This window comes from Perca fluviatilis, chromosome 3 (genome assembly GCF_010015445.1).
Source record: "Perca fluviatilis chromosome 3, GENO_Pfluv_1.0, whole genome shotgun sequence".
In the NCBI taxonomy this organism is placed as follows: domain Eukaryota; kingdom Metazoa; phylum Chordata; class Actinopteri; order Perciformes; family Percidae; genus Perca; species Perca fluviatilis.
This window is the reverse complement of record NC_053114.1, coordinates 29,550,579-29,567,453: the sequence shown is the minus strand read 5'-3', so window position 1 is coordinate 29,567,453 and position 16,875 is coordinate 29,550,579. Positions and strand designations below refer to the sequence as shown.

General features: G+C 38.6%; 2 protein-coding genes across 2 annotated transcripts in view; one reads left to right on the top strand and one right to left on the bottom strand.

The window, feature by feature from the left end:
- Positions 1 to 11,693, bottom strand: part of myom2b (myomesin 2b) — a 36,829-nt gene extending 25,136 nt beyond the window's left edge. The window contains exons 1-11 of the mRNA XM_039794375.1: positions 11,541 to 11,693; positions 8,997 to 9,099; positions 6,495 to 6,552; positions 6,115 to 6,269; positions 5,760 to 5,846; positions 2,333 to 2,421; positions 1,863 to 1,913; positions 1,507 to 1,671; positions 903 to 1,064; positions 604 to 745; positions 151 to 350 (exon numbers count right to left, since the gene is read on the bottom strand). Coding sequence (XP_039650309.1) covers positions 151 to 350; positions 604 to 745; positions 903 to 1,064; positions 1,507 to 1,671; positions 1,863 to 1,913; positions 2,333 to 2,421; positions 5,760 to 5,846; positions 6,115 to 6,269; positions 6,495 to 6,552; positions 8,997 to 9,079 — 1,192 coding nt within the window. The 5' untranslated portion in view covers positions 9,080 to 9,099; positions 11,541 to 11,693. The remainder of the gene's footprint in view (positions 1 to 150; positions 351 to 603; positions 746 to 902; positions 1,065 to 1,506; positions 1,672 to 1,862; positions 1,914 to 2,332; positions 2,422 to 5,759; positions 5,847 to 6,114; positions 6,270 to 6,494; positions 6,553 to 8,996; positions 9,100 to 11,540) is intronic.
- A 3,287-nt stretch (positions 11,694 to 14,980) lies between these two features.
- The window catches only part of rnaset2 (ribonuclease T2), a 10,867-nt gene continuing 8,972 nt past the window's right edge, over positions 14,981 to 16,875 (top strand). The window contains exon 1 of the mRNA XM_039794374.1: positions 14,981 to 15,088. Within this exon, the coding sequence (XP_039650308.1) occupies positions 15,018 to 15,088 (71 nt within the window). The 5' untranslated portion in view covers positions 14,981 to 15,017. The remainder of the gene's footprint in view (positions 15,089 to 16,875) is intronic.

Here is a 16,875-nt window from a genome sequence, read left to right as displayed (position 1 = left end):
CCTGTCAAGTTTGAAATCCATCGGACTAACAGTTCGCGAGATATGTGCATAACACACGGACAGACAGACGGACAAACAGATGTTCCTGCAATTTATAGATAGATAAAAGGCAGGGATGACATTTCTCTATACTAATCCAATTAAACCCACCATGGAGCCTCTCAAACTCAGTGGGGTCCAGTGCAGCGATAGGATCAGACATGCGGGATGCTTTGCTGATTCCGTGTGAGTTGACTGCTCTGATTCTGAAGTAGTAGGAGTGTCCTTCAAACAGTCCAGACACTGGGTATTTACAAATCTTAATGGGGTGATCATTGCATTGGGTCCAGTTTTCAGTTCCAACCTCACATCTACAAAATGAAAAGAGACAGGAAAATGAGAAAAGGAGTTTAAAGTAGAGTAGAACTTAAAATGAATGGATAAGTACAGTAAAATAGTCCATTGTAGAAAAAAAGGAAGGATTCCCTGTGCTGTACCTAAAGACAATAACCCCTTCATATGTACAGATAGTCAAGCAAACTCTATGTGATGACTTACATATAGTAATCAGTCTTTATGTTGGTCAGTTTAACAATTTATGGTGTTTATGTCAATAACTCCTACTTGTCCACAAAGTATCCCAGGATTGGTCCCTCTGTGGTGGTATTTGGGGGCTTCCATGACACAATGACATAGTCTCTATTGGCATCATGGATCTTAATGTCCATAGGAGCGCCAGGTGCACCAGGGACTGGGGGAGGACCATCTACACAGGAAGTGACAGTGACATTTTAATAACCATATTGTAAGTATATAACACATATTTAAATAAGTATAGTAACAGAGTTCTGTAAACTCTGTTGCATTATGTTAACAAGAAATCAATAACAATGAAATAAAAACCCAGTATGAGTCTCTGTTACCTGAGACGGAGACAAATGCACTGTGTTCTGCGCTGCCTCCTTTAGTGACCATGCGTAGTGTGTAAAGGCCTTCATCATCTTTGAAGAGGTTCGGAAGAGTCAATGTGGTGACTCCTCTGCCAGTGTCAATCTTCACCCATTTAGAGTCAAACAGACGTGTGTCTGGAAATGAGACAGGATCATAAATTCAGTGCCCGTTCCTGCATCATTTTTTTTAGAAACCTCCATTCTTAATTAATATAGCAATATGTATCTATACATTCATGACGTTTGATTACATGTAGTGATTTTGAATATAAAAGATGAACCTATTACAATTTGCTTTTATCCCACATGGTCCCTTTTATTTAAGGTCTACAGACACACATAGCAAATTAAACTACTTATAAATTGGGGGTACATCGCCAGAGTCTATTTAACTACTTTCATTATAATTAGTTAGCAATGAAAATGGTGTCTGTAAAATATTACCATTTTTCCACTGCTGTGCCTCTGGCTTCATGTCGACTAGATTGGGTCTGGTAGTCGTGGTGGCAGGCAGTGTATATTACCAGCAATTAAAGTTTAATAACTTTGTCATAAAATGCTACTTCATAACAATTACCATCTCTATACCACTGTGCCTCAGGCTGCAGGTTGGCCAGGTTGGGGTTCAGGGTCATGGTAGCAGTCAGACTGGTAGATTCTCCCTCAGTGGCAAACACTGGCCCAAACTTCTCCAGAAAAGTAATGTTGATTTTAGTGTAGTGGATCTTGGGAAGCATGGCAGCTGAGAGATTGTGGGGGGGGGGCAGAGAATGAGAGAGAGATGGGAACAGGGCTGTCGGTAACGGCTTGTTGCTTCACATACTACTTCGAAAAGAGAAAAGGGAGACATATTTTATAGCCTAGTAGTAGTGGTACTGATCTTGTCATTACTGGACATATTTAGAGGGAGCTGGTGGTAATTATGATGCTTACCTGTGTAAGGCAACCACGCATATGAACAGGACTCCTCCTCCTCCCTGAACCCTACATGATAAAAAAAAAATTATCATTATTAACAGCAGCCATTTGCAATAAAGGCTAAGAAATTTAACAATCACTAGAAATGTTAGAAATGTTATTAATATAACTGATATTAAGTAACACTGCATTTCAGCTTTGCCAGAGTGTGTCCTGTGACTCATTATGTTTACCATTAAATGTGTCCAAAAAATATCTTTAAGTTAAGGGTGAAGAGCTGCCATTGTGAATTGAAATGTGACCTCCAATAATTAGATGTAATCTTTTATCTATTTCAAGACTTTTATAGAAACCACAGATACCCTCTTGCAATTGGTAATGCAAACCACAACTGGACAAATCTGTCTTGCCAATCAGCATATTCTGGTGGGACTGTATGATACACATCACACTACAACATCAGATAAAGGGTATTCAGGACTTACTCTTGACAATGACGGAGGCCTGACTAGAAGCCTGTCCATGGATGTTACAAGCCACAGCAGTGTACTGGGCAGTATCATCAGTTGAGCATCTATAAATACACAATAAAACACAAGTTTCAAGGTCAATATACCTTTCAGGGCTCTCATTGTATCTTGATCAAAAGACTTCTTAGAAGAGATGTGTTAATGACACCATGAGTCAGGGTTTTATCCGAGCAAGGTTGTTTGTAGTCACCAAATCAAGCCTTGGGTGGAAATGTGTTAGTAATGTTTACAGTCATCTGTAAAAACATGAAAAATGCCTACATACCAGATGTACTGTATATCCACAAGAATCTGCTCCAACAGGACTAACTGTAAACCACTGAAGTAGTGCCAGTGGGGATTTGCTTTTACAAGGTATATGAAACTAATACACCAAATGAGCAATAATTTGCCACATGAATGCAAGTTGCCAGGTATAATCAGCAGCTGAGCGGGCACAGTAAAGATTCAGTAAAGCCCTGTTCGGACATTCAGTAAGACATTCAACATTGCTGGTTTGGATGCTTAAACAAGACTTTAGACATATTCCTTTGAGACAGTGCCACAAATTGCTGTAACAATATCATGTCTTCTTTGTGAATAGATCAGAATTGGTCAAATTTCCAGGAAAGTTTTATAAGCTGCAAAACTCACTCTGTGATCGAGTTGCAGGATGTAGTACATCACCTTCTGTGTCTCTTATGATTGGCACGTTTCCAGTAAATCAGAGGTTCTCAATCTTTTTTCACTATGTACGACTTCAGAAAACATTAGTCTCTCTAAGTACCACCATTATGGCCCACGTTAAACTAGAGAAGCAGCTACGGCCACTTCACGCAGGAGGCAGGTTTATTCCTAAAAACAATATTTATTGTTAAAAGCCACAGCCATGCTGTACTTCCTCCGTCCCGCTCTAAATGAATCCAAATTTGAGGTAACTCAGGTCATATCTCCTTACTGTTTTACATTGTTTGTTGCAAGCAAGTGCTGTGGAGACTTCACTGCCGCTGCGACTAGCACTTGTGCTCGTCCATTATAGTTTCAACAGGGCTGCTCGAAATATTCTCCTCCTCATCCACACTTCACTCTAATAGTTCCTGTTTGGAGCCACAATTGCAGTGTTTTTGAACCATTCATCCGCTGCTTACTATCTTGCCATCACAGCTCGTAACTAATCAAGGATGTATGTTCACTCTGTTCATGAACGGGATGAACTATGTAGCAAGCTGAAACTGAAACAAAAACTAGAACACTTAAACCTAAACTTATTTTTTGAAATTTTGTAGTATTTCTATAGTATGTTTTTAAATTTATTTATTTATTTATTTTTTTAAATATATCAGAGATTCCATCCGCGTACCACTAGAAGAAGCTTGAGTACCACCAGTGGTACTTGTACCATAGTTTGAGAACCATTTAATGAACTCATATTTTCATGAGATGTTGCTGCTTCTGTTCCCTCTAGAGCCATATTGCCACATATGTTCGACAATCTTTGCAAGCCCCAAGCAAATTGCAGAAGCTTCTGATCTAAATAATCAAGTTCTGTCCTCAGATGGTGCCAACATAAAAAAACAGCATTTACAGGCTTGTTGGAGAGAAAGACTAAGTGGCACAAGAGGGCTGCTACAGGGGTCAAAGTCATTTTTGGTGTCACTGTCATTGCATGCATTCATGATATGAAAGCCCAACCTCAACGTCTGAGTTCAATCTCTTACTTGTTTCATTCTCTCTTTTATCCTTAAGTCTCTTCATATTTCTGTCCTCTCTGTATCTCTTTCACTTCCTGATGCTCTTTTCACAAACTTTTCCACAACCTCATATTACACCAGTATCAGCTAACATGGGAATTTCAACCCGTGCAGAATGCGTAGGCTGGTGTGGTCATGAGTTGATGACTGACATTTATTGGCGGAAGTGACTACTGGGAGTTGCAGCCGTGAGCTAAAGGGAGAGCAGAAAATTTATTCTTATTTTGAATCATAATAGCATTCAGTAAATCCTTCAAAAGCACAGTGACACTGGTGCAACTGTGTGTGTGTGTGTGTGTGTGTGTGTGTGTGTGTGTGTGTGTGTGTGTGTGTGTGTGTGTGTGTGTGTGTGTGTGTGTGTGTGTGTGTGTGTGTGTGTGTGTGAGAGGGATGGTAAGTATAGGAATGCCATGGTGGGGGAGGGGATTCTGCATTTTCTCTGTCTGTCATGAACCATCCTCCAATGTCTTCCAGCCTATTTTTAAAACAATTTTTCACTTAAAACCCACAGCATTCAGTGTAAATGGTGATCTATCTAATAGTCATGTGAGTTTTAGACCACTTAGGAGGGTGATGGGGTTAAGGAGTATTTCTTTTTAAAGTATTAATTGCTGTTGGCTGAACCGTGTGTAAGTAACAGACAGAAGGAGCTAAAGGTGACTGGATCCAATGAGAGAGTGATGACTGAAAGAATCCTGGCGGATCACGTAGCACTGAGGTCAGCACTCGGAACAGCTGAGCTTCCTAAGACTGGAGGGAGAGCAGTCAGTCAGCTGACTCTGACGTTTGAAGTTGTGTCGCGACCCTGATGGGACTGACAAGAAAGATTTTCTGAAGATGCAATACAAAGTCTTGGGATAGGTGATAAGGTAGTCAGTATCCAAGTAGGCAAGTGTCATGAATAGTTACGTGTAGCAGTGAGTCATGTATTACAAACCCAGTAGAAATACAATTGTATCCTCAAAGCCTAACAAACATATAAATGCCAAACCATTGCTTTAAATGTTTAGACACCTAAATTGTTTAAATCAGCTTGTAGTCTTCTCTTTATTCTTTTATTGGTGCATTGCTGTCTTTAATAGTGCATTATACTGCCACAAACAGTTGGCCCAAATGTGTATCATGTGTTTCCTGTAAGCTGCTGCATGATTAGTAGAAAATAAGATGCAATTAAGGATTATACCAGCGTTTTAGTATTGCACTAATATAAAGTTGGGGAACTTGCAAGAAAAAAATAATTGAAGTAAAGAATCTAAATTGGTGTAGTAGAGGCTGAGATATCCTGACGTTTAATCCCTATTATAGGCCAAGCTTCAAAAACGATAGATCCTACGATTTGTATAATGCAATTCAAAAGCAGCTTTCATTAAACCTGTTCTGCCTTATAAACATCCTTATCTTTTAAACTTCAAATCTGCAGTTCATTTGAATTCTGACGTTAACAAAGCTCCCTCCAGAGCCACATTAGTCATTATACAACTGTTTTCACAAGCCGGGTAGTACTTAAACCGTGTCAAGTAAACAGACCCTTTATGAGTATAATTGGTGGAGTACCTCTTTTAATATGAAAATCAGCTTATCAAGTGGTCAAATCATCCACGGGGGACCTTTTCAATTATCTTAAAGTCTGTGTTTTTTAAAACTTATTTCACCTTGGGATCTCCAGAGAATGGATTCCACCTTTAGCTTGAACCAGGTACTGTCCAGAGGACATGGACAGGATTACACCATCTTTATACCTGAAATAGAGAACAATTACTGCTGACCAGCATCAAGACGTGGAACCATAATAGACAACATTTTTAGCAGCAACTTTTCATAATATCACTGCTAATATTGAATCGAATTACTATCATATCTAAAAAAAACAAAAAGTGAGATGCTAGGCCAACTTTTTCTCATGAAATAGTGTACAGTTGAGTTAAAAAAATTAATAAAATCATTTAGTCAGTTTTAGTATAAGTTTACCATGTTAAAAGAAAAAACACGTTTTTAGTTCTTACTTACCATTTTAGATCCGGTGTGGGGAAGCCCCCAACAGTACAGAAGAGTTTGATTGGAGTGTGTTCAAACACGGTGTGAGATCTGAGTCTGACAAGGAACTGCGGTCCCCTGATCATAGGCTCCTCACGCACATATTTGTCCCCCATCTTTGTCCTTACCTAGACAGGGAAACAAGAATACCAATAGCTTAAGCATAGAATAATATACTGCTCTTACTCACACACTCTCTATATTGCCTTATTATCCTATTACTATAGTAATAAAATTTTATTAGAACAATGTGGTTCAACTACCATTGTCTCAATATGAGCTACAGATAATAACACAATTTTCATCCAATGTTTATATGCACGTCTGGATAGGGAAAGTTTATAGATTCTTACCACTTCCTGGATGCGAGATTGTGTTTTGTGCTCATATCTTTCCTCCATCGCCTCAGAACTAAAGACAAAACAGGGAGTCAGTTTTGCTAACAATCAGTTTTCCTTGTACACAGGCTGAGAATTTAGTAAATTCTTTAAAAAAAATATGGGATTTTGAACATGTACCTACTGTTGAAAATATTTATGATGTGACATTAGCCTGATATAAGGGTGCGAACCTTCCCAAAATAACATTTACAGTAATGCAGCACTGGTTTCAAAACAATACATTGGTGTGAAAAATGCCTTGTGCTGTTGATGGGATTTGTTGAATCTAAGCCTCTAAAATAGCTTTAGTACTGCGTGTTCGTCTGTTTTGATACACTATGTGCAACAGGCTGAATGGAGTCTGTAGGCAGTGCTTGACAGGGCTTGTAATCTGATTGCATAGCCATTTTTATAACTATGACAATACTTTTAAGTGAAAGTTTTAATTTTCTTAAATAAAGGTTATCCATTACAACCAAAGTTCTATGAGCAATGATGGGGTCCTCTAGCAAACTCTGCAGGACAGCTCACCTTTCTCTGCTGAAAAAAAGTGCACCTCCATTTTAAATTATCAGTAAAGTCAATCAGTACTAATCTACCAATCCCACCTGGTACTGTTATTTTTCACAAATGCCCCCCCCCGACAAGCATTAAAGCCAGGTGCTTTTAATCCCTGCCATGAAACCAATATTAGGCCAAAGGGTGCGAACCTGGTTCATGCAAAGAATGCAGGACACCTTCCAAGATCTTTCAATAGTAGGGACAGAGAAATAAAACCTCCCTGACCGAGCCTGACCTTACAAGCTATCAACACACACTCATCTATGACTAAGAGACACCAATTTAATAAATATTTCATAGGAAGGCTTATGTGGTTGACATCAGAGAGCCTTGAGCACCAAAGAAAGAAGCTTTTAAGAGGTTAGCTTAGGAGGGTGCATTACTGAACACTGTTCAACATATGTGTTAAAGACATGGCATCTGAGCTTCAGAGAGACATTAGCTTTAAATGTGGTAAATAGTATCTGCTTGCACACCATTGGACACTGAAAAATATGATGAGGCCTTCATAATCTCTAGAAATAAATGTTTAACTGATAAATGCATATTTGTAAGCTGAGCCTTCTGGACAACAACAACTGTTTTTGTCATAAACCATTGTGGCTGACACAGCTGTTTGAAAGGAACTAACTCCCTTACGCTAACATCCTCCATTTGTTGCTGCTTTACACAATCTCTTTGTGCATGGCCAAATCCTACATTCAGCACTCAGACTATGCCACTGAAGGCCCAACCCATGAGAGGCTGCCCAGACCTGGCAACAGGCCTGTTTTCTGAGAGAACAACAAAAAAAAATCCTCTCTTGTGGTTGTGTAAATGTGCCTGGAATTGTTGTCTAGTCTGTAGAATAATCAATCATTTTGAACATACAATAGTTAACTTATATTTCAGTGTTTAGAGCATGTTACAAACACAAGCTTCATACTTACTTGAGTTTGAAATAAAAGATGAGAGAATCAGTTAGGAAAATAAGCTCTAAACGAGCACTGCTGCTACATGAGTAAAGATAATTCAACACTTGTCATTGAACACTTTGTTAAATGAGGTCAAACAAAGGTCAGACTTGTGTGCTGGTTAGCTGCTTATTAGCAAAAAATAAAAAAAAGAAGCAAGAAGAAGTGATCAGCAGCAAGAATAAGATTTTTAAAGTGGTAAGTATAGACATGAAACACAGCACACAAAAACAAAAATGTACATAAACACTCTACATAGTTACCAATCACAGCAGCGCAAAACAGCTGCAGAATGTGAAAATCTGTTAGCAAAATATTGTTGCGCCCATCAGCTCGTTTGTTAGAGTGACAACTGGGGATTTCTGGACTATTTTTCTACATAATACAGCTTTCCAGAGAGGCCAATGTTAAAATTAGTAAAGCCAATCCAATTTAAGTTATACTTGAAATCTAACCACAAACACACTCTGTATATCTGTGGGAAAAGGCATCAGTTTCAGAGTTTGGCTGTTGAAGGTTTTGACAGCCTCTTTTAAGCATGAGAAAAATATTCAAATTCAGAGCAGTTTTCTCAACCTGCTCACTGATGTATGCTCCCAATACAGGACCTTCATCAAAACTGTGCAGTTCACTGACTCGTAATTCTGTGCATTGCAAATTAGGTTTCAGTGTTTTAACTGAGCACAGTGGGGCATTTTTGACTGCTGTCAAAATCAGAAAGCAGTAAGTTACCAAGGACTGAGGTTGGATTTGGCTTAATACCGGCAATACCGATCTATTAAATTGATCAGCTATCATATTGATTTTGAGGATGAGCTTGTTAGTTTGGCATTGATGTTAGTTTAATGTTAACCAGGTCAGCCTTACTATTTTCACCTAGTCAAAGCTTACTACTGTTACAATACTACTGTTTAAATGCCTAATGTTTCAGTTATAATTAGCATTAGAGTGTAACATGTACCTGCTGTATTCTTTAACCACATATTTGCTCTGTTTGTGGTGGTATTCGTGGTTGTAACTCCCACGTTTCGTCCACACTGACATGATGACACTGAGATACTGACCTGTTGGACCAGCAACACACACAGACTGACATGGTAACAAAGTACAGTAGATCCTCACTTACAAGTCAGACCAGCAACACAGTGACACCAACATACATAAACACAAGGGCTACCAACCCTAAAGGACCGTCAAAGTGACTTCATGAAGTAGATGCAGTCTAATGAAGACAAATGTAAGGAAGGAAAGAGATGGTTAATCATTAGGAGGACCGTTTTGAGCTTTTCAAAAACATAGTCCTGTCTTTCTCTCTAATAACGACTTGGTGCTTTGCAACAACCTCTAGTAATATTAGTGGACAATATATTTTATTTACTGCCTCGTCCACTGCTAAAAGAAAAGCCCTCCTGGAATTTGGACACATGGCTTCGGCAACACTGTCACACACAGCTTCAGGAATGACAAGGTGACACTTTATTAGACGTCAGTAACACGGACACACATGTACACATACATAAACAAAAGGCATGGATGTAGATTATTGTTGGACCAGTAACTGACAGTACAGCTGCACCAAAGACGGTCCATCAACTTGACAGCTCCAAATACAGCACAAGCAGTTGTATATTACAGTTTTATATACAGTGGTGGACTGTGAATACCGTTATTTTTTACTTTAAAGACAAGTGATTGAAACAATACTAAATTGAACATGAAAGGATAGCATAACATAGTATGAATACAACACTGAGAAAGAAAAAAAGAAACAGAAAGAAAGAACTGCCACACACGTATCACTGACAGTTAAGTTGCTGTGTTTGACATTTACAGTACATACACCAAAGCAAGAGCATAACTTTGTCTTACATCATGCAGTCATAGCAGCGTTGGGACATAATTGCCTTACATCACCTCAGACACCAGAAATAAGCTCAGATGAAACATGAAGCAACTCTCACTGCCCTACCTCACCCTGAAAGCCACTGAGATGCTCCACTGGCAAAGACATTCCTGTTTCCACATCTCTGATACACTCGTCCCAGCATGTGTAACTTACTTCTAATGCCCGAAAACTGCCAATAAAGTAGCCAGTCAATTGGACAGATGACATCATAATGCCCTAACCACTGACCTCTAACCTCTGACCCTTAAATCAACAATAACAGTTAAAGCATCAGTATGCAACTATTTAACCTTAAAAAAATATTTTAGCTTCAAAATCATTTGATGATTCACTGACTTGTAATGGGCAGAATGGTGCCTCTACCATTCCTACTCTGCGCCCCAATCGGCTGTTCTCGCAAGCGGGTACGCTGCAAGAAGCCGGCCTTCTTGCTGTTGGACTATGACTAATATTAGCCGGCTTGCTATTTCTTGTCTTGTTGCACTTGCTGGATGTTTGGCTGTGTTAGCAAAGTTGTAGATTGGCAAGTTTTTATTCATGAGTATTGTAACCATAACAAATGCATGTGTACGGCTGTCCATATTTACAACAGTGGTGTATAAGGGAATCACACACTGAAGCTGTAGTGGCGCCATATCTTAAAAAGTACCAATACTACTTATAGCTTGAATCATGTGATTGTGCAGTAAAAAAGCCCCTAAATTATAAATTTGTTACAGAAAATGTTCTGTGGTTTCACACACTTCACCCTACTTGAGGATCAGTAAACCAGCCTGTCCAACAGTGTCACAGAGCTGTACCACTAAAATCACTGAAGTCCCTATTGTTCCTTGTCAGCAAGTTATTTATTATTTAGATTATTTATATAGCACGTTCTAAAGCAGATCAAAAATCAAAGCCACAGACATAGGAAGACACTCTGCTCCCAAAGAATATCAGCATTAAACTGCCCTCAGGCAAGTTTTCACTGCAGGCAGGTCTTATTCTATTCCCATCAGTTCTACACTCCAGTTCCAGTGGCTGTCCTCTGCCTCTGTCAGTCCGGCTAATACAGCACAAATGCCTGCCAAACCCGAAACCCGAGCTTCTTGCCGTCTGTGACAGTAAACCTCTAAAATTCTAAATCATAACCGTAAAACCTCTGAAATTCTGCAGCTTAATCATTAACTAAATTCCTGAATTGAATTAGATCAAATAAAGTCAACACTTTAAGTCCCAGAACTACACACCAGCAATTTATGCACTGAAGCAACAGTCCCCACCAAATGTAACTGTCCAGTGGGAGTCCATTTTAAACAATTAAGAGTCTAAGTATGATAAATACACAGACCCTGCTAACATTGGTTAACTCATTTATTCAAATTGAATTTCAGCACATTCTTCATAATTCATATATCCTATCATTCATCAGATATTACAAGTATTATCAGCTCTGGTTAGGGGCCATGCACCATCTCTTAGTCATGCCATAATCTGCTCTCTATTCCTCCACCCCACTGGTCCTACCTGCCACACTTGAGTTTGAAACAAAAGTAGATAAAAAGCTGAGGATACAGAGGTGATGGAAACCGAAAGAGAATTAAATTATAGTTTTCTTACCCCTTGAGATTTCCTTTGCAGCGACTTCGGTTCTCAGCCTGAATCCACAAGGGAGTCAGCCTAAACCAAGTACCAGGCCAACGAAACCACCACCCGTCTCCAACCGACCCCCACCTGCCTCTCCCTGAGGCCTTATAAGGAAAGAGAGCTGCCTATATATAACCAGTATCCTTCAAGTCTCAGTACCATTAGAACCAGTAAACTATTTGATTAACAGAGTTTGCCCATTACAGTTTTTTATCAGTTTGCCCAATTGCTGGTTTCGGGAATGTTAGGTCAACAACTGATGTTAAACAACTGGTTATTCAGGTATACCAGCTGATCTAGAGAAGGCAAGGAATCTGTTATCGGAGACAGCACCACACATTTTCAAGCAACATTTTTAGCTCTACAGAAAAGGCAGCAAGATGGTGAGCTTAATCAAGAAGAACGTTGCAACAAGGCTGGTCACTTTATTTTCTTCCATAGTACAATGGCATAGTTATTGAATAATAAAATGTACTTAATACGGCATTTCAACGCTTATAGAACATGCACCTTCAAACTCTGAAAATCAATTTTAAATTCTGTGTTGCAATTTATATCTAAAGTATACAGCTGTTTCACATATACATTTAAATTGATCTAGCTGCACTTTAAACAGTACTAAAGTCCCTCTCGGGATCTTTCTCCATCTGCACTTAGAAACGTCTTGAGACACTGTGTCGCATGTCGCTGAACTTTTACCAGGGCCTATTTATAAAACTAGCTACAGTTACAGCAAGACTATTCCTGACACAGTGGAGGAACTGGGAAACACATTTCACATCTGAGGCGAAATTGTATTATGGTACACTGAGTTACATTTGAGAAAAGGAAAGAGAAAGAGTGGCAGGATGGCGTCTTGGGAGTGAGTGAGTGAGTGAGTGAGTGAGTGAGTGAGTGAGTGAGTGAGTGAGTGGAGTGAGTGAGTGAGTTAGCCTGTTTTTTTTTCATCACAGACCCACATTTTCTCAAACCACCGCTCCTTAACCCTTGTGTTGACTTCGGGTCAAATTGACCCGTTTTAAATGTTTGTTTTATATCATAAAATATGGGATGTAGAAATAAGCGCTGAAAATGTGTAGAAGAAAAATTGTACAATTTAAAACGTTGGAAAAAGCAAAAACAAACTGTGAAAAAAAGGCATCAAAAACGTTGGGAAAAAAAAGTGTTTTTTTCAAGGTTGACGGGAAGACAACACAAGGGATTAGCCCACTATCTAATTCCCACCCCACATACTTGATGAATTTGAGCAATGAAAGCAAATAATAATAATAATAACAATACATAAATAAAAATAGAATAAAATTCATAATAATACAATAAGAAGAGTTGAGCCTAGCTTGGGTTTTGAACTTACAAGGTCCCATCCCCATTACCTTCATAATAATGTCATGTATGCTGAATATATTATTAATTTATAATACATTATAAATACAAACCATATTAAAAGAATTTTGTTAAGTGGTTAAACTGTCAGAGGTATCAGGAGTCAATATAATACTGCATTGAAAACAGACAAATGAGACATATGACTTGTTAATTTATTAATGGTTTATTATGCCTTAACATTTTTTGAAAGTCTTACATCAACAAAGGTTAAAAAAAACTTCAGACATTCCATGTTAGATTCATTGTAATTCTGTGCACTATTGCAATCTTTGTTAACTCTTTTTGTCCTGGGGTCGAAAAGAGCCCCCTGTTGGACATGTGGTAGTACACTCTGTAACCAAAGCCCAGTTATAATTTTAGTACATTATGTTGTTGGCTGACAGTGAGGCGTTGGTAAGCCAGTGATCCAGGGTAATGAGATGGTGGTCAATTTTCAGCAATTTGAACGAAGAAGAAATAGCATTGAAAAAATATATACATACAGTTTTGTTTTATGATCATTTGCTTCTTCCAGTAGAATATTATGACATTTTTACTATTCCAGGCAACACCTTGTGACATTGCAGTCCCTGAAGATATAGCAAGATGAATTATTCTCTCATTTTAGTCTCCTGGCATGCTTAATTTTACACAGTGGCTTATAATGAGTCATTTAAAAAGGAACCCCTGGGCATTTCATACATTTAATAAGTCAGGCCTGTCCGATTAACTTTAAATTATGAATCGTTAGTGCAGAGCACTTTGCACAGGGAAATGTCTGACTGAATATTCATTCGAAAAAAAGAATGTGGTAGGCATGGAATAGACACACATTTAGCTGACTGTCTCTCTATTTAGACCATTTAGAAAACACCCATTTCTGAAACTCATCAAGTACACGTAAGCATTATTTTGATCTTGGATTTACATTGACCAGGATTTCAGGCATTTTGACCGAAAATTATATCAACTGCACCTTTCCATTAACTACAGTGTGTTCATATAGGCTTTTTAAACCTCTGTTTAAGTCACATGACTTCTGTTAGGCTTAGAGGCATAGAGAAAACTGCAGTAGCTGTTAAGACATTAATGCACAGAAAGGAATGTTTTTAAGAGAAAAAAAATTATTAATAAAAAAAAAAAAAAAAAAAAAAAAAAAAAAAAAAAAAAAAATAAAAATTGGAAGTATAAAATATAATAAAAAAAAATAAAAAAAAAAAAAATATTTAAAGAAAAAAAAAAAAAAAAAATTTAAAAAAAAAAAAAAAAAAAAAAAAAAAAAAAAAAAAAAAAAAAAAAAAAAAAAGAAAAAAAAAAAGGAAAAAAGAAGAAAAAGGGAGGGGAAGAGGAAGAAAGGAAAGAAAAAAAAAAAAAAAAAAAAAAAAAAAAAAAAAAAAAAAAAAAAAAAAAAAAAAAGGAGGGGAAGAAAAAAAAAAAAAAAAAAAAAAAAAAAAAACAAGGAAAGAAAAGGGGGAGGAGGGGGGGGGGGGGGGGGGGGGGGGAGGGGGGGGGGGAGGGGGGGGGGGGGGGGAGAAAGGAAATGTTTTTTTTTTGTTTTTTTTTTTTTCGGTTTAAAAAAGAAAAAGGGGAGGGGCAAAACAAAAAAAAAAAAAAAAACAAAGGGGGGAAAAAAAAAAATTCTTTCTTTTAACCAAAAAAAAAAAACCAACAAAATTTGTTGTTTTGGTTTTTGTATTTTTTTTTGTTTTTTTTTTGGGGGGGGGCTCCTTTGGGGTTTTTGTGGAAAAAAGGGCGCGGGGGGGGGCGCAAACCCATGTTTTTTTTTTTTTTTTTTTGGGTTGTGGTTGGGGGGCCCCTTTTTTTTTTTTTTTTCCCCCCCCCCCCCCTTTTTTTTTTTTTTTTTTTTTTTTTCCCTTTTTCTCCCTATCCTTTTTTTTTTTTTTTAAGCACCCAGCCTAACCTCTACAATTTGTGTAATACATAGTACATGGTCTGATTCTATACTCTGGGCGTTGTTTAACTGTTGTTGTTATGTGGATGTTGCAGGAGCCTGATGTCCAATACTGAGTTCTGCATAACAGCAGCTGTTAATTGACAAATCTATTATCTTCTTTAAGGTCAGACATGAGGCTCTGCTTCCTTATTCTGCTCTGCCTGGCAGCAGCCCTGTCATCCGCCTTTGTGATTTCACCTCCGTAAGTACAGACAAATAATATACTGCACGTATAGATGGATATGGTGGTAGATGGTCTAATGAACTGCTTCTCCATTTGCAGAGGCGCGGGAAGTAATTTCCAGCCCGGTTTAAATCCGACCTGCGGCCCTTTCCTGCGTGTCATTCCCTCTCTCTCTCCCCCGTTCCTGTCTATCCACTGTCACTATCGAATAAAAAATAATAAAAAGATGAATGACTAGTCCAGCTGAGCAGGCGTCAAGTATGCCTTTCCAGTTCAATAAACCAAGTACTGCCATCTGACTCACACATCACAAGACAGTGTTACAATTAATTAAATCATACCAAAGCGTTGTATGGTTCAAGACTATGGCGATATAGTACTCACTAAAAATCACCCAAGCAGAAAGCACAATAGTAATTCTGAAACGTGATTGACTGAAGATACAACAATACCATCACACAACACAGCTGAGCGCAGGTTGCAAAATAACAGTCACTTAGTCAGCTGCAACTTCACAAACTGCAAAAGCCAACATATAGGCTACTGCACTTGACAACTTAGTCTCACACAGGCCTATAGCAGCATCACAAAATTATTATGCAATACGTCTGATATGCATGGCATTTCAATAAACTAAACAAAATATGTACATTATCTGGTCACACGGTCACAACAGATTATATTAACCTACTCAATTTACAGATAGCATAATAGCTCTTACCTTTAGAAGTTCTAATTTCTTGTCTTTTTCTTTGCAAAGTCGCAGATCAAATCCTCTAAGTCCAGCTCTAGCAGCTCGCTAAACCCTACTACAGATGCGCTGCTGTGTGTTGGTAACTTTACAGGCAATGCAATAAATGTCTCCGGTGGACAGTGAATATAGAATCCACTCCTGTGGTACCGTTTCACCGTGGTGAAGGTGTCGGGTCTGTGCCTCGTTAGTGAGAGAGCGGGTCTTTCTGTCGCAGCCTCCCCCCCTCCTTCGAAAGATGCTGGATATTTAGCGGCCGATTCTGAAAGGCTAATATCCCTCTGGGTATAACTTCCTCCCGGACGGTCTCTGTAATCGGTCCCCGTAGTGCAGGGTCTTCAGAGATGATGGTACCTGAGGTGCTATTACCTTGTTCTGTAATGCTGATGACCGGCCTCATCTCTGTCTTTTTCCACAACAACTTCGCTAAAGTTAACGTTAGCTACCGTTAGCTGTGGCTGAGTGTAGCTGGTAGAAGGCAGCGATTCTTCCAAGCTAACATTAGCTAGCTCCTCGACATCCTCCTCTTCGTCATTCCCAGCTCTTTTTAAAAAGCTATTTATTCGCGGGACATTTTTTATAGCAGCCGCATCTTTCTCTCCCTTTTCCACACTTTCACTCGCTGATACAACCCAATCTGACCGGGGATCAGTTACAAATTAATTCCACTCTTTCAATCTCAACTCGTTCTTAGAAAACTGATCTTGATTCAGTGCGATGTAAACAACCTGCTCTATGCCCACCCACCTTTATCTTTAGCCAATCTACACAGTGCATGCGGCCTTCTCCCAATCATTACATTAAACAACTTTTACTTTATTCTGATTGGATAATTATCACCATAATGATTAATGCCCATTGTGTAATACGGGCTTGATCGCAGTTTGACAACAAGGGGTGCTGCCACCAACAAGGGGTGCTGCCGCACCCCCAGCACCCCTACTTCCCGCGCCTATGTCCATTTGTATGTCTGTTAAATTACCAAAATAAATATGAAATGATCTCTCAATAGATAATTTTGTGTCCTCATTATGTATAAATAATAAACAAACTG